The sequence below is a fragment of the Bombina bombina genome, chromosome 4, assembly GCF_027579735.1.
Source record: "Bombina bombina isolate aBomBom1 chromosome 4, aBomBom1.pri, whole genome shotgun sequence".
In the NCBI taxonomy this organism is placed as follows: domain Eukaryota; kingdom Metazoa; phylum Chordata; class Amphibia; order Anura; family Bombinatoridae; genus Bombina; species Bombina bombina.
In genome coordinates, this window is record NC_069502.1 from 873,080,488 (window position 1) to 873,105,439 (window position 24,952).

Here is a 24,952-nt window from a genome sequence, read left to right on the forward strand (position 1 = left end):
TTGATTGATAATAAATGGCTTCAGCCAAACACTAACCATGAGTGAAAGAAAAGTTTTTGTGTTATCATTCACATTCTCTGAAAAATGGCAAAGAAATCAAATTCTGCCAGGGTATGTAAACTTATGAGCACAACTGTATATATACACACACATATTAAATCGACTGTACATAACATGCCCCATAGCATGCAAATATCTGATACACTAGTAATGGAGCAACAAATGTTTCAGGTAATTATATATGTGTACATGTATGTAAAGATTGTCTTTAATAATATCTAATACAGTTCTGAATTCATGCTATAGGTTCCAATTTATTTACTTACACCCCTGGAACATTAAATAAAAATAAAATAAAAAGGATAACAGATATAGATGTAAGTGCACATGGTTTTATACATTTTTATAATGTTGTCTTTATACATATATACATACAAACATACATATATATATACATAAACAAGTGATATGCTTTTATGCAAGTGCAGGATGTCTTGGCAAGCTCAAAAAAAAATTCTTGCACCAGGGCCCTCTGTCCATTAGGTCCACCACCGGCCTTAGATCAGCTTTTATTCTTGTGATAACAATTTCAAATGTATATAGAGACCCTGGATCTTCCTGGGGATAATTAATAAAATCGGCCACCTGGTAACCGCTTGAGGTGCAGAAGGGACCTCAAATAATTCCAAAATGTGTGCCCCCAGAGGACAACATGTAGTCATTATCAGCACTAGGTATTGTGTGGGTGACAACTACGTGTCCCTCTGAACTTAAGAGGTTAAATTCTGGTTTTCTTGATTTCCTTTAATATGAATTTTCTGATGCCTTAAAAGAGTTGCTTTCAGAGTAAAACATTTCCCACATTCAGAACATGAAAATCTTTTTTCTCCTGTATGAATTTTCTGATGAGTAACAAGATGTTCTTTACGGTTAAAACATTTCCCACATATAGAACAGGAAAATGGCATTTCTCCTGTATGAATTTTCCGATGTCTATAAAGATGTGATTTTTTAAGAAAACATTTCCCACATTCAGAACATAAAAATCCCTTTTCTTCTGTATGAAATTTCTGATGAGCAACAAGATGTTCTTTACGATTAAAACATTTCCCACATACAGAACAGGAAAATTTATTTTCTCCTGCGTGAATTTTCAGATGTCTATAAAGATGTGATTTGCTGAGAAAACATTTCCCACATTCATAACATAAAAATTCCTTTTCTCCTGTATGAATTTTCTGATGATCAACAAGATTACCTTTACGGTTAAAACATTTCCCACATATAGAACAGGAAAATGGCGTTTCTCCTGTATGAATTTTCTGATGAGTAATAAGTGTTGATTTCAGAGTAAAACATTTTCCACAGTCAGAACATGAAAATGCTTTCTCTCCTGTATGAATTTTCTGATGGACAATCAGATATGATTTCCGAGTAAAACATTTTCCACATACAGAACATGAAAATCCTTCTTCTGCTGTATGAATTTTCTCATGAACAACAAGATTTTCTTTACGGTTAAAACATTTCCCACATATAGAACAGGAAAACTTATTTTCTCCTGTATGAATTTTCAGATGTCTATAAAGATTTGTTTTATAAAGAAAACATTTCCCACATTCAGAACATGGAAATCCATTTTCTCCTGTATGAATTTTCTGATGAGCAACAAGACTTCCTTCATGGTTAAAACATTTTCCACACTCAGAACATGGAAATATTCTCTCTCCTGTATGAATTTTCTGATGACTAATAAGATGTGATTTCTGGGTAAAATAAATCCCACATTCAGAACATAAATGCCCCATGAGGCTTCTTTGATTTTGAAGAAGATTTAAAGAATCATTTGTACTTTGACCATGACTAGGATTAATGCTTGTGAATTCACCTGTTGATAAAAAACACAATGGGAGCAATGTTATTTATTAATGACATTTATTTTATCTTGATAACATTTTAACTGTGACCTATACAGCTTTTATTGGACATTAGGAATGATTTTTTTAAGGATTTCCATGTATACCCTATTAGTCAACCACTAAACTAAATAAAATTAATGTTGTAATTTTCTACCTATTATTTTTCTTTAATGTATTTAGAACTTTTAAATTTGTGCTCACAGAAAAGATTAGTAACACAATTATTGTAGTCCCAAAACTATTCTTTATAACTACTGCTTGTGTCAAAACAAGGGTGATTCTAGGGGGTGGAGCACAGTGTTCCAGACAGCATGGCTATTTTAAGTATTTTGCCTTATTTTTGAAAATTATTTTCAAATACTTCCCAACAATTCTTAAACAATTTTTTTCTGCAAATTATTTTTACTTAATAAGCCCTTTTAGAATATACACAGATCTCAACCTGTTTTATGGCACTTTAAAGGGACATTATAAACTAATTTTTTCTTTGCATAAATGTTTTGTAGATGATCTTTTTATATAGCCCATAAAGTTTTTTTGTTTTTTTTAAATGAATAGTTTTGTTTATTTTTAAATAACATTGCTCTGATTTTCAAACTCCTAACCAAGCCCCAAAGTTTTATGAGAATACCGTCAGCTACCTACTCCAGCTTGCTCCCGTTTGTGTAAAGGGTCTTTTCATGTGCAATAGAAGGGGGAGAGGGGAGTGCCTTATTTCCCACTTGCAGTGGGCTTTCCAACTACCGTTTCAACAGAGCTAAACTGAGAGCTTCTAAGTAAGTTTTTAAACAGTTTTATACTGGATTTTTATATCAGTATCGGTGCATTTTATTCTTTATAGTACTGTCTATTACATGCAGTTATATGAAAAACATAATTTATGTAAGAACTTACCTGATAAATTCATTTCTTTCATATTGGCAAGAGTCCATGAGCTAGTGACGCATGGGATATACATTCCTACCAGGAGGGGCAAAGTTTCCCAAACCTCAAAATGCCTATAAATACACCCCCACCACACCCACAATTCAGTTTAACGAATAGCCAAGAAGTGGGGTGATAAGAAAGGAGCGAAAGCATCAACAAGGAATTGGAATAATTGTGCTTTATACAAAAAAAATCATAACCATCACAAAAGGGGTGGGCCTCATGGACTCTTGCCAATATGAAAGAAATGAATTTATCAGGTAAGTTCTTACATAAATTATGTTCTCTTTCATGTAATTGGCAAGAGTCCATGAGCTAGTGACGTATGGGATAGCAAATACCCCAGATGTGGAACTCCACGCAAGGGTCACTAGAGAGGGAGGGATAAAAATAAAGACAATTCCGCTGAAAAAAGAATCCACAACCCAAATCAAAAAGTTTTAATCTTTATAATGAAAAAACTGAAATTATAAGCAGAAGAATCAAGCTGAAATGGCTGCCTGAAGAACTTTTCTACCAAAAACTGCTTCTGAAGAAGAGAAAACATCAAAATGGTAGAATTTAGTAAAAGTATGCAAAAAAGACCAAGTTGCTGCTTTGCAAATCTGATCAACAGAAGCTTCATTCTTAAAAGGAATGTAGAAACTGACCAAGTAGAATAAGTCGTAATCCTCTGAGGCGTGGATTTACCCGACTCCAAATAAGGATGATGAATCAAAAGCTTTAACCAAGACGCCAAAGAAATGGCAGAAGCCTTCTGACCTTTCCTAGAACCAGAAAAGATAACAAATAGACTAGAAGTCTTTCTGAAATCTTTGGTAGCTTCAACATAATATTTCAAAGCTCTTACCACGTCCAAAGAATGTAAAGATCTTTCCAAAGAATTCTTAGGATTAGGACACAACGAAGGGACAACAATTTCTCTACTAATATTGTTGGAATTCACAACTTTAGGTAAAAATTTAAATGAAGTTCGCAAAACCGCCTTATCCTGATGAAAAAACATAATTTATGTAAGAACTTACCTGATAAATTCATTTCTTTCATATTAGCAAGAGTCCATGAGCTAGTGACGTATGGGATATACATTCCTACCAGGAGGGGCAAAGTTTCCCAAACTTCAAAATGCCTATAAATACACCCCTCACCACACCCACAAATCAGTTTAACGAATAGCCAAGAAGTGGGGTGATAAGAAAAAAGTGCGAAAGCATAAATATAAGGAATTGGAATAATTGTGCTTTATACAAAAAAATCATAACCACCACAAAAAAGGGTGGGCCTCATGGACTCTTGCTAATATGAAAGAAATGAATTTATCAGGTAAGTTCTTACATAAATTATATTTTCTTTCATGTAATTAGCAAGAGTCCATGAGCTAGTGACGTATGGGATAATGACTACCCAAGATGTGGATCTTCCACGCAAGAGTCACTAGAGAGGGAGGGATAAAATAAAGACAGCCAATTCCGCTGAAAATAATCCACACCCAAACAAAATTTAAAACTTATAATGAAAAAAACTGAAATTATAAGCAGAAGAATCAAACTGAAACAGCTGCCTGAAGTACTTTTCTACCAAAAACTGCTTCAGAAGAAGAAAACACATCAAAATGGTAGAATTTAGTAAAAGTATGCAAAGAAGACCAAGTTGCTGCTTTGCAAATCTGAACAACCGAAGCTTCATTCCTAAACGCCCAGGAAGTAGAAACTGACCTAGTAGAATGAGCTGTAATCCTTTGAGGCGGAGTTTTACCGGACTCGACATAAGCATGATGAATTAAAGATTTCAACCAAGATGCCAAAGAAATGGCAGAAGCCTTCTGACCTTTCCTAGAACCGAAAAAGATAACAAATAGACTAGAAGTCTTTCGGAAATTCTTAGTAGCTTCAACATAATATTTCAAAGCTCTAACTACATCCAAAGAAAGCAATGATTTCTCCTTAGAATTCTTAGGATTAGGACATAATGAAGGAACCACAATTTCTCTACTAATGTTGTTAGAATTCACAACCTTAGGTAAAAATTTAAAAGAAGTTCGCAACACCGCCTTATCCTGATGAAAAATCAGAAAAGGAGACTCACAGGAAAGAGCAGATAATTCAGAAACTCTTCTGGCAGAAGAGATGGCCAAAAGGAACAAAACCTTTCAAGAAAGTAATTTAATGTCCAAAGAATGCATAGGTTCAAACGGAGGAGCTTGAAGAGCCCCCAGAACCAAATTCAAACTCCAAGGAGGAGAAATTGACTTAATGACAGGTTTTATACGAACCAAAGCTTGTACAAAACAACGAATATCAGGAAGATTAACAATCTTGCTGTGAAAAAGAACAGAAAGAGCAGAGATTTGTCTTTTCAAGGAACTTGCAGACAAACCTTATCCAAACCATCCTGAAGAAACTGTAAAATTCTCGGAATTCTAAAAGAATGCCAGGAAAAATGATGAGAAAGACACCAAGAAATATAAGTCTTCCAGACTCTATAATATATCTCCCTAGATACGGATTTACGAGCCTGTAACATAGTATTAATCACAGAGTCAGAGAAACCTCTTTGACTAAGAATCAAGCGTTCAATCTCCATACCTTTAAATTTAAGGATTTGAGATCCTGATGGAAAAAAAGGACCTTGTGACAGAAGGTCTGGTCTTAACGGAAGAGTCCACGGTTGGCAAGAGGCCATCCGGACAGGATCCGCATACCAAAAACCTGAGAGGCCATGCTGGAGCCACCAGCAGAACAAATGAGCATTCCTTCAGAATCTTGGAGATTACTCTTGGAAGAAGAACTAGAGGCGGAAAGATATAGGCAGGATGATACTTCCAAGGAAGTGACAACGCATCCACTGCTTCCACTTGAGGATCCCTGGATCTGGACAGATACCTGGGAAGTTTCTTGTTTAGATGAGAAGCCATCAGATCTATTTCTGGAAGACCCCATATTTGAACAATCTGAAGAAATACCTCTGAGAGAAGAGACCATTCGCCCGGATGAAACGTGTGGCGACTGAGATAATCCGCTTCCCAATTGTCTATACCTGGGATATGAACCGCAGAAACTAGACAGGAGCTGGATTCCACCCATACCGGAATTCGAGATACTTCTTTCATAGCCAGAGGACTGTGAGTCCCTCCTTGATGATTGATGTATGCCACAGTTGTGACATTGTCTGTCTGAAAACGAATGAACGATTCTCTCTTTAGAAGAGGCCAAGACTGAAGAGCTCTGGAGTTCCAAAATATTGATTGGTAATCTCACCTCCTGAGATTCCCAAACCCCTTGTGCTGTCAGAGACCCCTACACAGCTCCCCAACCTGTAGGACTTGCATCTGTTGAAATTACAGTCCAGGTCGGAAGAACAAAAGAAGCCCCCTGAACTAAACGATGGTGATCTGTCCACCACGTCAGAGAGTGTCGTACAATCAGTTTTAAAGATATTAATTGAGATATCTTTGTGTAATCCCTGCACCACTGGTTCAGCATACAGAGCTGAAGAGGCCGCATGAAAAACGAGCAAAGGGGATCGCGTCCGATGCCGCAGTCATAAGACCTAGAATTTCCATGCATAAGGCTACCGAAGGGAAAGATTGTGACTGGTTTCGACAAGCTGATATCAACTTTAGACGTCTCATGTCTATCAAAGATAGAGTCATGGATACTGAATCTATCTGAAAACCTAAAAAGGTTACCTAAGTCTGAGGAATCAATGAACTTTTTGGTAAATTGATCCTCCAACCATGATGTTGAAGAAACAACACAAGTCGATTCGAATGAGATTCTGCTAAATGTGAAGACTGAGCAAGTACCAAGATATCGTCCAAATAAGGAATACCACAATACCCTGTTCTCTGATTACAGACAGAAGGGCACCGAGAACCTTCGTAAAAATTCTTGGAGCTGTAGCTAGGCCAAACGGCAGAGCCACAAACTGGTAATGCTTGTCTAGGAAAGAGAATCTCAGAAACTGATAGTGATCTGGATGAATCGGAATATGCAGATATGCATCCTGTAAATCTATAGTAGACATATAATGCCCTTGTTGAACAAAAGGCAGCATAGTCCTTACAGTTACCATTTTGAATGTTGGTATCCTTACATAACGAATTCAATATTTTTAGATCCAGAACTGGTCTGAAGGAATTTTCCTTCTTTGGTACAATGAAGAGATTTGAATAAAACCCCAGTCCCTGTTCCAGAACTGGAACTGGCAAAATTACTCCAGTCAACTCTAGATCTGAAACACATTTCAGAAATGCTTGAGCCTTCGCTGGGTTTACTGGGACACGGGAAAGAAAAAATCTCTATGCAGGAGGCCTTATCTTGAAGCCAATTCTGTACCCTTCTGAAACAATGTTCTGAATCCAAAGATTGTGAACGGAATTGATCCAAATTTCTTAGAAAAAACGTAATCTGCCCCCTACCAGCTGAGCTGGAATGAGGGCCGCACCTTCATGTGGACTTAGGAGCTGGCTTTGATTTTCTAAAAGGCTTGGATTTATTCCAGACTGGAGATGGTTCCCAAACTGATACCGCTCCTGAGGATGAAGGATCAGGTTTTTGTTCCTTGTGGTGACAAAAGGAACGAAAACGATTATTACCCTGGAAAGAAAGGGAAAGCAGAGTAGACTTAGAAGACATAACAGCATTCCAAGTCTTAAGCCATAAAGCTCTTCTAGCTAAAATAGCTAGAGACATATACCTGACATCAACTCTAATGATATCAAAGATGGCATTACAAATAAAATTATTAGCATGTTGAAGAATAAAAATGCTATGAGAATTATGATCTGTTACTTGTTGCGCTAAAGCTTCTAACCAAAAGATGAAGCTGCAGCAACATCCGCTAAAGATATAGCAGGTCTAAGAAGATTCCTGAACACAAGTAAGCTTTTCTTAGAAAGGATTCAATTTTCCTATCTAAAGGATCCTTAAGGAAGTACCATCTGCCGTAGGAATAGTAGTACGCTTAACAAGAGTAGAGACAGCCCCATCAACTTTAGGGATTTTGTCCCAAAACTCTAATCTGTCAGATGGCACAGGATATAATTGCTTAAAACGTTTAGAAGGAGTAAATGAATTACCCAAATTATTCCATTCCCTGGAAATTACTTCAGAAATAGCACTAGGGACAGGAAAAACTTCTGGAATAACTACAGGAGATTTAAAAACCTTATCTAAACGTTTAGATTTAGTATCAAGAGGACCAGAATCCTCAATTTCTAATGCAATTAGGATTTCTTTAAGTAAAGAACGAATAAATTTCATTTTAAATAAATATGAAGATTTATCAGCATCAACCTCTGAGACAGAATCCTCTGAACCAGAAGAACCATTATCAGAATCAGAATGATGATGTTCATTTAAAAATTCATCTGAAAAATGAGAAGTTTTAAAAGACTTTTTACGTTTACTAGAAGAAGGAATAACAGACATAGCCTTCTTAATGGATTTAGTAACAAAATCTCTTATGTTATCAGGAACACTCTGAGTATTAGATGTTGACAGAACAGCAACAGGTAATGTAACAGTACTAAAGGAAATATTATCTGCATTAACAGTTTGACATGACAAAACAGTACAAACAACAGCTGGAGGAACAGATACCATAAGTTTACAGTAGATACACTTAGCTTTGGTAGCTCGAGCCCCAGGCAGCGATTTTCCAGAAGTATCTTCTGACTCAGTTTCAACGTGGGACATCTTGCAATATGTAATAGAAAAAACAACATATAAAGCAAAATTGATCAAATTCCTTAAATGACAGTTTCAGGAATGGGAAAAAAATGCCAGTGAACAAGCTTCTAGCAACCAGAAGCAATAAAAAATGAGACTTAAATAATGTGGAGACAATAGTGACGCCCATATTTTTTTAGCGCCAAAAATGACGTCACATCCGGAACGCCGACACTTTTGGCACAAAAGAACGTAAAAAATGACGCAACTTCCGGAGACACGTATGACGCCGGAAACAGAAAAAAAAATTTGCAGCAAAAAAGTCCGCGCCAAGAATGACGCAATAAAATGAAGCATTTTCAGCCCCCGCGAGCCTAACAGCCCACAGGGAAAAAGTCAAATTTTTAAGGTAAGAAAAAAAAAATGATTTATTCATATGCATTATCCCAAATATGAAACTGACTGTCTGAAATAAGGAATGTTGAACATCCTGAGTCAAGGCAAATAAATGTTTGAATACATATATTTAGAACTTTATAAAAAAGTGCCCAACCATAGCTTAGAGTGTCACAGAAAATAAGATTTACTTACCCCAGGACACTCATCTACATGTTGTAGAAAGCCAAACCAGTACTGAAACGAAAATCAGCAGAGGTAATGGTATATAAATAAGAGTATATCGTCGATCTGAAAAGGGAGGTAAGAGATGAATCTCTACGACCGATAACAGAGAACCTATGAAATAGACCCTGTAGAAGGAGATCATTGAATTCAAATAGGCAATACTCTCTTCACATCCCTCTGACATTCACTGCACACTGAGAGGAAAACCGGGCTCCAACCTGCTGCGGAGCGCATATCAACGTAGAATCTAGCACAAACTTACTTCACCACCTCCATAGGAGGCAAAGTTTGTAAAACTGATTTGTGGGTGTGGTGAGGGGTGTATTTATAGGCATTTTGAGGTTTGGGAAACTTTGCCCCTCCTGGTAGGAATGTATATCCCATACGTCACTAGCTCATGGACTCTTGCTAATTACATGAAAGAAATCAGAAAAGGAGACTCACAAGAAAGAGCAGATAATTCAGAAACTCTTCTAGCAGAAGAGATGGCCAAAAGAAACAATACTTTCCAAGAAAGTAATTTAATGTCCAGAGAATGCATAGGCTCAAACCGAGGAGCCTGTAAAGCCCTCAAAACCAAATTAAGACTCCAAGGAGGAGAAATTGGCTTAATGACAGGCTTGATACAAGCCAAAGCCTGTACAAAACAATGAATGTCAGGAAGATTAGCAATTTTTCTGTGAAACAGAACAGAAAGAGCCGAGATTTGTCCTTTCAAGGAACTTGCAGGCAAACCCTTATCCAAACCATCCTGAAGAAACTGTAAAATTCTAGGAATTCTAAAAGAATGCCAAGAGAATTTATGAGAAGAACACCATGAAATGTAAGTCTTCCAAACTCGGTAATAAATCTTTCTAGACACAGATTTGCGAGCCTGCAACATAGTATTAATCACTGAGTCAGAGAAACCTCTATGACTAAGCACTAAACGTTCAATTTCCATACCTTCAAATTTAATGATTTGAGATCCTGATGGAAAAATGGACCTTGAGATAGAAGGTCTGGCCTTAACGGAAGTGGCCAAGGTTGGCAACTGGACATCCGAACAAGATCCGCATACCAAAACCTGTGTGGCCATGCTGGAGCCACCGACAGTACAAATGAACGCTCCATTATGATTTTGGAAATCACTCTTGGAAGAGGAACTAGAGGCGGAAAGATATAAGCAGGTTGATAATTCCAAGGAAGTGACAACGGATCCACTGCTTCCGCCTGAGGATCCCTGGACGTGGACAGATACCTGGGAAGTTTCCTGTTTAGATGAGAAGCCATCAGATCTATTTCTGGAAGCCCACACATCCGAACAATCTGAAGAAACACATCTGGGTGAAGAGACCATTCTCCCGGATGTAAAGTCTGGCGACTGAGATAATCCGCTTCCCAATTGTCTATACCTGGGATATGGACCGCAGAGATTAGACAGGAGCTGGATTCCGCCCATGCAAGTATCCGAGATACTTCTTTCATAGCTTGAGGACTGTGAGTCCCACCTTGATGATTGACATACGCCACGGTTGTGACATTGTCTGAAAACAAACGGTTCTCTCTTCAAAAGAGGCCAAAACTGAAGAGCTCTGAGAATCGCACAGAGTTCCAAAATATTGATTGGTAATTTCGCCTCTTGAGATTTCCAAACCCCCTGCGCTGTCAGAGATCCCCAGACAGCTCCCCAACCTGAAAGACTTGCATCTGTTGAAATCACAGTCCAGGTTGGACGAACAAAAGAGGCCCCCTGAACCAAACGGATATTAATTGTGATATCTTTGTATAATCCCTGCACCATTGGTTCAGCATACAAAGCTGAAGAGGTCTCATGTGAAAACGAGCAAAGGGGATCGCATCCGATGCTGCAGTCATGAGACCTAAAACCTCCATGCACATAGCTACTGAAGGGAATCACTGAGACTAAAGGTTCCGACAAGCTGAAACCAATTTCAGACGTCTTTTGTCTGTTAGGGACAAAGTCATGGATACTGAATCTATTTGGAATCCTAAAAAGGTTACCCTTGTCTGAGGAATCAAGGAACTTTTTGGTAAATTGATCCTCCAACCATGTCTTTGAAGAAACAACACTAGTTGATTCGTGTGAGATTCTGCAGAATGTAAAGACTGAGCAAGTACCAAGATATCATCCAAATAAGGAAACACAGCAATACCCTGCTCTCTGATTACAGAGAGTAGGGAACCGAGAACCTTTGATAAGATCCTTGGAGCTGTTGCTAGGCCAAAAGGAAGAGCAACAAATTGGTAATGCTTGTCTAGAAAAGAGAATCTCAGGAACTGATAATGATCTGGATGAATCGGAATATGAAGATAAGCATCCTGTAAGTCTATTGTGGACATGTAATGCCCTTGCTGAACAAAAGGCAGAATAGTCCTTATAGTCACCATTATGAATGTTGGTATTCTTACATAACGATTCAAAAGTTTTAGATCCAGAATTGGTCTGAAAGAATTCTCTCTCTTTGGAATAATGAACAGATTTGAATAAAACCCCAGACCCCGTTCCAGATATGGAACTGGCACAATTACCCCGGATAACTCCAGGTCTGAAACACACTTCAGGAAAGCCTGAGCCTTTACTGGGTTCACTGGAATGCGTGAGAGAAAGAAACTTCTCACAGGCAGTCTTATCTTGAAACCTATTCTGTACCCTTGAGAAACAATGTTCTGAATCCAATGATTTTGGATTGAATTGATCCAAACATCTTTGAAAAATCGTAGTCTGCCCCCTACCAGCTGCGCTGGAATGAGGGCCGCACCTTCATGTGGACTTGGGGGCTGGTTTTGATTTTGTAAAAAGCTTGGATTTATTCCAGACTGGAGAAGGCTTCCAATTGGAAACCGTTCCTTTAGGGGAAGGGTCAGGTTTCTGTTCCTTATTCTAACGAAAGGAACAAAAATGGTTAGCGGCCCTAAATTTACCCTTAGATTTTTTATCCTGAGGCAAAAAGGCTCCCTTCCCCCCAGTGACAGTTGAAATTATAGAATCCAACTGAGAACCAAATAATTTATTACCTTGGAAAGATAGAGATAGCAACGTTGACTTAGAAGTCATATCCGCATTCCATGATTTAAGCCATAAAGCTCTTCTAGCTAAAATAGCTAAAGACATATACCTGGCATCAATTCTAATGAAATAAAAATGGCATCACAAATGAAATTATTAGCATGTTGAATTAGCTTAACAATGCTATACACATTAGGATCTGGTACTTGTTGCGCTAAAGTTTCCAACCAAAAAGTTGAAGCCGCAGCAACATCAGCCAAAGAAATAGCAGGCCTAAAAAGATGACCTGAACATAAATAAGCCTTCCTTAGATAAGATTCAAGCTTCCTATCTAAAGGATCTTTAAAAGAAGTACTATCTGCCGTAGGAATAGTAGTACGCTTAGCAAGAGTAGAGATAGCCCCATCAACTTTGGGAATCTTTTCCCAAAACTCCAATCTATCAGTCGACAAAGGGTACAGTCTCTTAAACCTTGAAGGAGTAAATGAAGTACCCAGACTATTCCATTCCCTAGAAATTACATCTGAAATAGCATCAGGAACTGAAAAAACCTCTGGAATAACTACATGAGGTTTAAAAAAACGAATTTAAACGTTTACTGGTTTTAATATCAAGGACTAGTCTCCTCCATATCTAATGCAATCAACACCTCTTAATAAGGAACGAATATACTCCATTTTAAATAAATATGAAGTTTTGTCAGTGTCAATATCTGATGCAGAATCTTCTGAACCAGATAGATCCTCATCAGAGATAGATAAATCAGAATGCTGTCGGTCATTTAAAAATTCATCAAATTTATGAGAAGTTTTAAAAAACCTTTTACGTTTATTAGAAGGTGGTATAACAGACAGGGCCTTCTGAATAGAATTAGAAACAAATTCTCTCACATTAACAGGAATATCCTGAACATTAGATGTTGAAGGAACAACAACAGGTAATGGACATATTGTCTGCTTTTGAAAGTTTATCATGACAACTAACACAAACTACAGCCGGAGGAACAGTTACCACAAGTTTACAACAAATGCACTTAGCTTTGGTAGAACCGACATCAGGCAGCAGCATTCCAGAAGTAGATTCTGAGACAGGGTCAGATTGAGACATCTTGCAATATGTAATAGAAAAAACAACATATAAAGCAAAATTATCAATTTCCTTATATGACAGTTTCAGGAATGGGAAAAAAATGCAAACAGAATAAGCCTCTGGAAACCAGAAGCAAAAATACATGAAGACTTAAATAATGTCAAAAAGTCTGGCGCCAAATATGACGCCCACAACTGACAAAATATTTTTTGGCGCCAAAAACGTCTAACAAACACGAGCGTCAGATGACGCAACTACGCGAAAATTCTCGGCGCCAACTAAGACGCCGGAAATGACGAAAATACGTCAACAAACGTAATTCTCGCACCAAGAATGACGCAATACATTATAACATTTTGCGCACCCGCAAGCCTAACAGCCCGCAATGTAGAAAAAAAGTCAATATGAAAAATTTCAGGTAAGAATTTTTTTTTTTTTTTTTTTAATATGTGCATTTCCCAAAATGAAACGGACAGTCTGCAAAAAAGGAAATATACTGATAAACCTGAATCATGGCAAATATACATTTACATTTAAAGTGCCAAACCATAGCTAAGAGTGTCTTAATAAAGGAAAACATACTTACCAAAAGACACACATCTACATAAAGTAGATAGCCAAACCAGTACTGAAACGAGAATCAGCAGAGGTAATAGTATATAAGAGTATATCGTCGATCTGAAAAGGGAGGTTAGGATGACCATTGCATTCAATAGGTAATACTCCCTTCACATTCCTCTGTCATTCACTGCACTCTGAGAGGAACCGGGCTTCAGCATGCTGAGAAGCGCATATCAACATAGAAATCTAGCACAAACTTACTTCACCACCTCCATAGGAGGCAAAGTTTGTAAAACTGAATTGTGGGTGTGGTGGGGGGTGTATTTATAGGCATTTTGAGGTTTGGGAAACTTTGCCCCTCCTGGTAGGAATGTATATCCCATACGTCACTAGCTCATGGACTCTTGCCAATTACATGAAAGAAATGAGTGTATACTGTCCCTTTAAGGACCAGGCATTTCAGAGTAAAACTTCCCCAAAAGACTAGATCATTTTTAGCATTTTTGCCATCACTACATTTAAACAGAAATAGAGCCTTTTTATTTATATTTACCTATCAAAACTATATATATTTTTTTTAGTAGACAACCCAAATTATTGATCTAGACCCATTTCGGTATATTTCATGCCACCATTTTACCACCAAATGCAAAAAAAAAAACAAAAACAAAAAAAAAAACTTTTTTGGCAAACTTTAGGTTCTCACTGAAATTATTTACAAACAGCTTATGCAATCATGGCACAAATGGTTGTAAGACTTCTCTGGGATCCCCTTTTTTCAGAAATAGCAGACATATATGGCTTTGCCATTGCTTTTTGGTAATTAGAAGGCCGCTAATTGCAGCTGCGCACCCAACTTTTATTATTCCCAGCAGTGAAGGGGTTAATCAGGTAGTTTGTAAGGTTAATTTTAGCTTTAGTGTAGATTACCCTCCCATCTGACACTTCCCACCCCCTGATTCCTACCTGATCCCTCTCAGTCTGCAAAAAGGAAATATACTGATAAACCTGAATCATGGCAAATATACATTTACATTTAAAGTGCCAAACCATAGCTAAGAGTGTCTTAATAAAGGAAAACATACTTACCAAAAGACACACATCTACATAAAGTAGATAGCCAAACCAGTACTGAAACGAGAATCAGCAGAGGTAATAGTATATAAGAGTATATCGTCGATCTGAAAAGGGAGGTTAGGATGACCATTGCATTCAATAGGTAATACTCCCTTCACATTCCTCTGTTATTCACTGCACTCTGAGAGGAACCGGGCTTCAGCATGCTGAGAAGCGCATATCAACATAGAAATCTAGCACAAACTTACTTCACCACCTCCATAGGAGGCAAAGTTTGTAAAACTGAATTGTGGGTGTGGTGGGGGGTGTATTTATAGGCATTTTGAGGTTTGGGAAACTTTGCCCCTCCTGGTAGGAATGTATATCCCATACGTCACTAGCTCATGGACTCTTGCCAATTACATGAAAGAAATGAGTGTATACTGTCCCTTTAAGGACCAGGCATTTCAGAGTAAAACTTCCCCAAAAGACTAGATCATTTTTAGCATTTTTGCCATCACTACATTTAAACAGAAATAGAGCCTTTTTATTTATATTTACCTATCAAAACTATATATTTTTTTTTTAGTAGACAACCCAAATTATTGATCTAGACCCATTTTGGTATATTTCATGCCACCATTTTACCACCAAATGCAAAAAAAAAAACAAAAAAAAAACAAAAAACTTTTTTGGCAAACTTTAGGTTCTCACTGAAATTATTTACAAACAGCTTATGCAATCATGGCACAAATGGTTGTAAGACTTCTCTGGGATCCCCTTTTTTCAGAAATAGCAGACATATATGGCTTTGCCATTGCTTTTTGGTAATTAGAAGGCCGCTAATTTCAGCTGCGCACCCAACTTTTATTATTCCCAGCAGTGAAGGGGTTAATCAGGTAGTTTGTAAGGTTAATTTTAGCTTTAGTGTAGATTACCCTCCCACCTGACACTTCCCACCCCCTGATTCCTACCTGATCCCTCTCTAACAGCTCTCTTCCCTCCCCGACCCCCCCCATCTTAATTACTGGCAGAAAGTCTGTCAGTATGAAAATAAGACAGCTGTCTGCAAGTACTCAGTATGCTATAATTTTTATTTGTTTATTAAAACAAAAAAGTTTTTCTGTAGTGTAGCTGTCTCCCTCATTTCCCTACCCCCTCCCTCTTCCAGATCGCTTTCCCACCATCTAATCCCCTTTCCACTATAGGAACCCACCCTCTCCCTGCTTCCCCTCCTTTCCACTCACTGCCACTCTACACATTTTATTTCTGTAGCGTAGCGGTTTGATCCGCTCCTGCACCCTTATAGCGATGGGCTGCCCACCTGCCTCCCTCCTAACCCTCCCACACCACCAACGATCTGCACCACCGCTGTCCGATGCAGAGAGGGCCAATCGGTAACTCTGTTTGTCTATTTCTGCACTACCCTACTCGTGGGACATGCAGAAAACATAATTTATGCTTACCTGATAAATTTATTTCTCTTGTAGTGTATACAGTCCACGGATCATCCATTACTTGTGGGATATTCTCCTTCCCAAAAGGAAGTTGCAAGAGGATCACCCACAGCAGAGCTGCTATATAGCTCCTCCCCTAACTGTCTTATCCAGTCATTCGACCGAAAACACGGAGGAGCAACAGGTTTAAACACAGGCTTAATTCTAACCAAAGCCTGGCAAAATGCCTGAACGTCTGGAACCTCTGCCAGACGCTTGTGCAAAAGAATAGACAGAGCAGAAATCTGTCCCTTTAAGGAACTAGCTGATAATCCTTTGTCCAAGCCCTCTTGGAGAAAAGACAATATTCTAGGAATCCTAACCTTACTCCATGAGTAATTCTTGGATTCACACCAATAAGGATATTTACTCCATATCTTGTGGTAGATTTTCCTGGTAACAGGCTTTCGTGCCTGTATTAAGGTATCAATGACTGACTCGGAGAAGCCACGCCTTGATAGAATCAAGCGTTCAATCTCCATGCAGTCAGTCTCAGAGAAATTAGATTTGGATGATTGAAAGGACCTTGTATCAGAAGGTCCTGTCTTAGAGGCAGAGTCCATGGTGGAAAGGATGACATGTCCACTAGGTCTGCATACAAAGTCCTGCGTGGCCACGCAGGTGCTATCAGAATCACCGATGCTCTCTCCTGTTTGATTTTGGCAATCAGTCGAGGGAGCAGAGGAAACGGTGGAAACACATAAGCCAGGTTGAAGAACCAAGGCGCTGCTAGAGCATCTATCAGCGTCGCTTCTGGGTCCCTGGACCTGGATCCGTAACAAGGGAGCTTGGCGTTCTGGCGAGACGCCATGAGATCCAACTCTGGTTTGCCCCAACGATGAATCAATTGAGCAAACACCTCCGGATGGAGTTCCCACTCCCCCGGATGGAAAGTCTGACGACTTAGAAAATCCGCCTCCCAGTTCTCCACGCCTGGGATATGGATTGCTGACAGTTGGCAAGAGTGGGACTCCGACCAGCGATTATTTTTAAGACTTCTAACATCGCTAGGGAACTCCTGGTTCCCCCTTGATGGTTGATGTAAGCCACAGTCGTGATGTTGTCCGACTGAAATCTGATGAACCTCAGTGTTGCTAACTGAGGCCAAGCCAGAAGAGCATTGAATATCGCTCTTAACTCCAGAATATTTATTGGAAGGAGTTTCTCCTCCTGAGTCCACGATCCATGTGCCTTCAGGGAGTTCCAGACTGCACCCCAACCTAGAAGGCTGGCATCTGTTGTTACAATTGTCCAATCTGGCCTGCGAAAGGTCATACCCTTGGACAGGTGGACCCGAGACAACCACCAGAGAAGAGAATCTCTGGTCTCTTGATCCAGATTTAGCAGAGGGGACAAATCTGTGTAATCCCCATTCCACTGACTCAGTATGCATAATTGCAGCGGTCTTAGATGTAGGCGCGCAAATGGCACTATGTCCATTGCCGCTACCATTAAGCCGATTACCTCCATACACTGAGCCACCGAAGGGCGCGGAATGGAGTGAAGAACACGGCAAGCATTTAGAAGTTTTGATAACCTGGACTCAGTCAGGTAAATTTTCATTTCTACAGAATCTATAAGAGTCCCTAAGAAGGAGACTCTTGTGAATGGGGATAGAGAACTCTTTTCCTCGTTCACTTTCCACCCGTGCGACCTCAGAAATGCCAGAACTATCTCTGTATGAGACTTGGCAACTTGAAAGTTTGACGCCTGTATCAGGATGTCGTCTAGATACAGAGCTACTGCTATGCCTCGCGGTCTTAGAACCGCCAGAAGTGAGCCCAGAACCTTTGTAAAGTTTCTCGGGGCTGTAGCCAACCCGAAGGGAAGAGCTACAAATTGGTAATGCCTGTCTAGAAAGGCAAACCTTAGAAACCGATGATGGTCTTTGTGAATCGGTATGTGAAGGTAGGCATCCTTTAGGTCCACTGTGGTCATGTACTGATCCTCTTGGATCATGGGTAGGATGGTTCGAATAGTTTCCATTTTGAAAGATGGAACTCTGAGGAATTTGTTTAAGATCTTTAGATCCAAAATTGGTCTGAAGGTTCCCTCGTTTTTGGGAACCACAAACAGATTTGAATAAAATCCCTGTCCTTGTTCCGTCCGCGGAACTGGATGGATCACTCCCATAATTAGGAGGTCTTGCACACAGCGTAGGAATGCCTCTTTCTTTATCTGATTTGCAGATAGCCTTGAAAGATGAAATCTCCCTTGTGGAGGGGAAGCTTTGAAGTCCAGAAGATATCCCTGAGATATGATCTTGAACATCTCTTGCCCATGCCTGGGCGAAGAGAGAAAGTCTGCCCCCTACTAGATCCGTCGCTGGATAGGGGGCCGTTCCTTCATGCTGTCTTAGAGGCAGCAGCAGGCTTTCTGGCCTGCTTGCCTTTGTTCCAGGACTGCTTAGGTTTCCAGGCCTGCTTAGATTGAGCAAAAGTTCCCTCTTGCTTTGAAGCGGAGGAAGTTGATGCTGCACCTGCCTTGAAATTTCGAAAGGCATGAAAATTAGACCGTTTGGCCTTTGCTTTGGCCCTGTCCTGAGGAAGGGTATGACCCTTACCTCCAGTAATGTCAGCAATAATTTCCTTCAAACCAGGCCCGAATAAGGTCTGCCCCTTGAAAGGAATGTTGAGTAATTTAGACTTCGAAGTCACGTCAGCTGACCAGGATTTAAGCCATAGCGCCCTACGCGCCTGGATGGCGAATCCGGAATTCTTAGCCGTTAGTTTAGTCAAATGAACAATGGCATCAGAAACAAATGAGTTAGCTAGCTTAAGTGTTCTAAGCTTGTCAATAATTTCAGTCAATGGAGCTGTATGGATGGCCCCTTCCAGGGCCTCAAACCAGAATGCCGCCGCGACCGTGACAGACGCTATGCATGCAAGGGGCTGTAAAATAAAACCTTGTTGAATAAACATTTTCTTAAGGTAACCCTCCAATTTTTTATCCATTGGATCTGAAAAAGCACAACTGTCCTCAACCGGGATAGTGGTACGCTTTGCTAAAGTAGAGACTGCTCCCTCCACCTTAGGGACCGTCTGCCATAAGTCCCGTGTAGTGGCGTCTATTGGAAACATTTTTCTAAATATAGGAGGTAGGGAAAAAGGCACACCCGGTCTATCCCACTCCTTGCTAATAATTTCTGTAAGCCTTTTAGGTATAGGAAAAACATCAGTACACACCGGCACCGCATAGTATTTATCCAGCGTACACAATTTCTCTGGTACTGCAACTGTGTTACAGTCATTCAGAGCAGCTAATACCTCCCCAAGCAATACACGGAGGTTCTCAAGCTTAAATTTAAAATTAGAAATCTCTGAATCAGGTTTCCCCGAATCAGAGACGTCACCCACAGACTGAAGCTCTCCGTCCTCATGATCTGCATATTGTGACGCAGTATCAGACATGGCCCTTACAGCATCTGCGCGCTCTGTATTTCTCCTAACCCCAGAGCAATCGCGCTTGCCTCTTAATTCAGGCAACCTGGATAATACCTCTGACAGGGTATTATTCATGATTGCAGCCATGTCCTGCAAGGTAATCGCTATGGGCGTCCCTGATGCAATTGGCGCCATATTAGCGTGCATCCCCTGAGCGGGAGGCGAAGGGTCTGACACGTGGGGAGAGTTAGTCGGCATAACTTCCCCCTCGTCAGAATCTTCTGGTGATATTTCTTTTATAGTTAAAGACTGATCTTTACTGTTTAAGGTGAAATCAATACATTTAGTACACATTCTCCTATGGGGCTCCACCATGGCTTTCAAACATAATGAACAAGTTGTTTCCTCTGTGTCAGACATGTTTAAACAGACTAGCAATTAGACTAGCAAGCTTGGAAAACACTTTAAACAAGTTTACAAGCAATATAAAAAACGTTACTGCACCTTTAAGAAACACAAATTTTTGCCAAAATTTGAAATAACAGTGAAAAAAGGCAGTTACACTAACAAAAATTTTACAGTGTATGTAACAAGTTAGCAGAGCATTGCACCCACTTGCAAATGGATGATTAACCCCTTAATACCAAACACAGAATAATAACTGACAAAAACGTTTTTTTTTTTTTTTTAAATAGTCACAACAACTGCCACAGCTCTACTGTGGCTTGTTACCTCCCTCAAAAACGACTTTGAAGCCTTTTGAGCCCTCCAGAGATATCCTGGATCATGCAGGAAGAAGCTGGATGTCTGTGTCTGTAATTTTTGCTGCACAAAAAAACCCCTCCCACTCATATTACAACAGTGGAAAGTCAGGAAACTGTTACTAGGCAGAATTCAAGCCAGCCATGTGGAAAAAAACTAGGCCCCAATAAGTTTTATCACCAAACATATATAAAAACGATTAAAAATGCCAGCAAACATTTTATATTACATTTTTATAAGAGTATGTATCTCTGTTAATAAGCCTGATACCAGTAGCTCTCACTGCATTTAAGGCTTTACTTACATTAGTTCAGTATCAGCAGCATTTTCTAGCAAATTCCATCCCTAGAAATATATTAACTGCACATACCTTATTGCAGGATAACCTGCACGCCATTCCCTCTCTGAAGTTACCTCACTCCTCAGAATATGTGAGAACAGCCATGGATCTTAGTTACTTCTGCTAAGATCATAGAAAACACAGGCAGATTCTTCTTCTAAATACTGCCTGAGATAAACAGTACACTCCGGTACCATTTAAAAATAACAAACTTTTGATTGAAGAATAAACTAAGTATAAAACACCACACTCCTCTTACGACCTCCATCTTGGTTGAGGCTTGCAAGAGAATGACTGGATATGACAGTTAGGGGAGGAGTTATATAGCAGCTCTGCTGTGGGTGATCCTCTTGCAACTTCCTGTTGGGAAGGACAATATCCCACAAGTAATGGATGATCCGTGGACTGGATACACTTAACAAGAGAAATAGCGAGATCTCGCTATTTTTAGTGAGATTGCGGCAGAGAGAGGCCCAGGACAGCAGCATCATACAGGGTACGATGCTGGTCCTTAAGGGATAACGACCACGGTCGGAAAGCGTACAGCACTGGTCGTTAAGGGGTTAAAAGGTAAATTAAAACAAGAACATGGGTAATAAATAATAAAGGTAAAACAATACTTAATCAGAAATCTAGCATTTTTAGATTTACTGCTAAGGCACAGGGTAACCTCTGCAGGGCAGTGCCATATTGTAACTTAGGTTTAGCTAACGCTCTATAGCACATAGGCAAATGATGAATGTCATAAGGTTGTTCATAGTGGCGATTAGTAACTAGTAAAAAGGAGACTTGCTTGCGGGTTTAGGACTAACAAACAAGGTACTTCTTTAAAAAATGTGTTTATAATGCTATTTATGGATGTGTAACTTTACTTGGCGTACTTGGTTGTTACTGTTTAGTGTCCCTTTAAAACACTACTGCAATCCATAATTACTGCACTGATTTAAGCAATGTGTGTCTGTACACTCGCAGTATTTACTTGACCCTTTAGTTGCCCAGAAGATCCCACAAGAGTAATCTAACCCCTGCTTGTCCTAACACACATGGGCAATCACAGCTTTAAATCACACAAACAGAAGTGTGTGTGTGTGTATGTATGTGTTTGTGTGTGTGTGTGTGTGTGTGTGTGTGTGTGTGTGTGTGTGTGTGTGTGTGTGTAGCACACAAGAATAAACTGACCTTTACTTCTGGGTCACACATGGCAAAAATAGTTAGAGGGAACAGAGCATTGGGTATGTCTGCTGCAAGGAAAGACAGAAGCTGGGAAGTGACAAGTGTCAGAAGTACAGGCAATGCAAAGGGGAGAGGTGTGGCTGTCCTGGAGCAAAGATCAAAGCATTTTCCCGGTGCAAGAGCCCATTTTTGCAGACACTGCTGGCACTGCGGTTAATCTAGCCCTTGGCAATTATTCTAGACTTGCTCCTGGTTTAAACTCTATGGTATTTATATTTTGACTGAGATTATAACAAATTAATCCACACAGTGTAGAGGAACTGAATGTGGTGGCATACCCGAGGGTTTACAGCATGTGCCTGTTGTATTCATTCCAGTTTTCAGCAATAATTCTAAAGAAAAGTGTGTCTTTTTGGAAATAATATAAACATTTTCAACAGTGTTGACATTTTAGAAAGTCTAAACCAAATTAAAGGACCATTAAACTTGACATTTCATTAACACATTAAAACAGAATTTATGTTTACCTGATAAATTACTTTCTCCAACGGTGTGTCCGGTCCACGGCGTCATCCTTACTTGTGGGATATTCTCTTCCCCAACAGGAAATGGCAAAGAGCCCAGCAAAGCTGGTCACATGATCCCTCCTAGGCTCCGCCTACCCCAGTCATTCGACCGACGTTAAGGAGGAATATTTGCATAGGAGAAACCATATGGTACCGTGGTGACTGTAGTTAAAGAAAATAAATTATCAGACCTGATTAAAAAAACCAGGGCGGGCCGTGGACCGGACACACCGTTGGAGAAAGTAATTTATCAGGTAAACATAAATTCTGTTTTCTCCAACATAGGTGTGTCCGGTCCACGGCGTCATCCTTACTTGTGGGAACCAATACCAAAGCTTTAGGACACGGATGAAGGGAGGGAGCAAATCAGGTCACCTAAATGGAAGGCACCACGGCTTGCAAAACCTTTCTCCCAAAAATAGCCTCAGAAGAAGCAAAAGTATCAAACTTGTAAAATTTGGTAAAAGTGTGCAGTGAAGACCAAGTCGCTGCCCTACATATCTGATCAACAGAAGCCTCGTTCTTGAAGGCCCATGTGGAAGCCACAGCCCTAGTGGAATGAGCTGTGATTCTTTCGGGAGGCTGCCGTCCGGCAGTCTCGTAAGCCAATCTGATGATGCTTTTAATCCAAAAAGAGAGAGAGGTAGAAGTTGCTTTTTGACCTCTCCTTTTACCGGAATAAACAACAAACAAGGAAGATGTTTGTCTAAAATCCTTTGTAGCATCTAAATAGAATTTTAGAGCGCGAACAACATCCAAAGTGTGCAACAAACGTTCCTTCTTTGAAACTGGTTTCGGACACAGAGAAGGTACGATAATCTCCTGGTTAATGTTTTTGTTAGAAACAACTTTTGGAAGAAAACCAGGTTTAGTACGTAAAACCACCTTATCTGCATGGAACACCAGATAAGGAGGAGAACACTGCAGAGCAGATAATTCTGAAACTCTTCTAGCAGAAGAAATTGCAACCAAAAACAAAACTTTCCAAGATAATAACTTAATATCAACGGAATGTAAGGGTTCAAACGGAACCCCCTGAAGAACTGAAAGAACTAAATTGAGACTCCAAGGAGGAGTCAAAGGTTTGTAAACAGGCTTAATTCTAACCAGAGCCTGAACAAAGGCTTGAACATCTGGCATAGCTGCCAGCTTTTTGTGAAGTAACACAGACAAGGCAGAAATCTGTCCCTTCAGGGAACTTGCAGATAATCCTTTTTCCAATCCTTCTTGAAGGAAGGATAGAATCTTAGGAATCTTAACCTTATCCCAAGGGAATCCTTTAGATTCACACCAACAGATATATTTTTTCCAAATTTTGTGGTAAATCTTTCTAGTTACAGGCTTTCTGGCCTGAACAAGAGTATTGATAACAGAATCTGAGAACCCTCGCTTCGATAAGATCAAGCGTTCAATCTCCAAGCAGTCAGCTGGAGTGAAACCAGGTTCGGATGTTCGAACGGACCCTGAACAAGAAGGTCTCGTCTCAAAGGTAGCTTCCAAGGTGGAGCCGATGACATATTCACCAGATCTGCATACCAAGTCCTGCGTGGCCACGCAGGAGCTATCAAGATCACCGACGCCCTCTCCTGATTGATCCTGGCTACCAGCCTGGGGATGAGAGGAAACGGCGGGAACACATAAGCTAGTTTGAAGGTCCAAGGTGCCACTAGTGCATCCACTAGAGCCGCCTTGGGATCCCTGGATCTGGACCCGTAGCAAGGAACTTTGAAGTTCTGACGAGAGGCCATCAGAACCATGTCTGGAATGCCCCACAGCTGAGTGACTTGGGCAAAGATTTCCGGATGGAGTTCCCACTCCCCCGGATGCAATGTCTGACGACTCAGAAAATCCGCTTCCCAATTTTCCACTCCTGGGATGTGGATAGCGGACAGGTGGCAGGAGTGAGACTCCGCCCATAGAATGATTTTGGTCACTTCTTCCATCGCTAGGGAACTCCTTGTTCCCCCCTGATGGTTGATGTACGCAACAGTTGTCATGTTGTCTGATTGAAACCGTATGAACTTGGCCCTCGCTAGCTGAGGCCAAGCCTTGAGAGCATTGAATATCGCTCTCAGTTCCAGAATATTTATCGGTAGAAGAGATTCTTCCCGAGACCAAAGACCCTGAGCTTTCAGGGATCCCCAGACCGCGCCCCAGCCCATCAGACTGGCGTCGGTCGTGACAATGACCCACTCTGGTCTGCGGAATGTCATCCCTTGTGACAGGTTTTCCAGAGACAGCCACCAACGGAGTGAGTCTCTGGTCCTCTGATTTACTTGTATCTTCGGAGACAAGTCTGTATAATCCCCATTCCACTGACTGAGCATGCACAGTTGTAATGGTCTTAGATGAATGCGCGCAAAAGGAACTATGT

At 40.1% G+C, this 24,952-nt stretch overlaps 1 protein-coding gene across 1 annotated transcript in view; it reads right to left on the minus strand.

Annotated features, from left to right (window-relative positions):
* Window positions 1-372: 372 nt before the first annotated feature.
* Window positions 373-24,952, minus strand: part of LOC128657380 (gastrula zinc finger protein XlCGF26.1-like) — a 99,080-nt gene continuing 74,500 nt past the window's right edge. Inside the window, exon 5 of the mRNA XM_053711710.1 lies at window positions 373-1,888. Within this exon, the coding sequence (XP_053567685.1) occupies window positions 771-1,888 (1,118 nt within the window). The 3' untranslated portion in view covers window positions 373-770. The remainder of the gene's footprint in view (window positions 1,889-24,952) is intronic.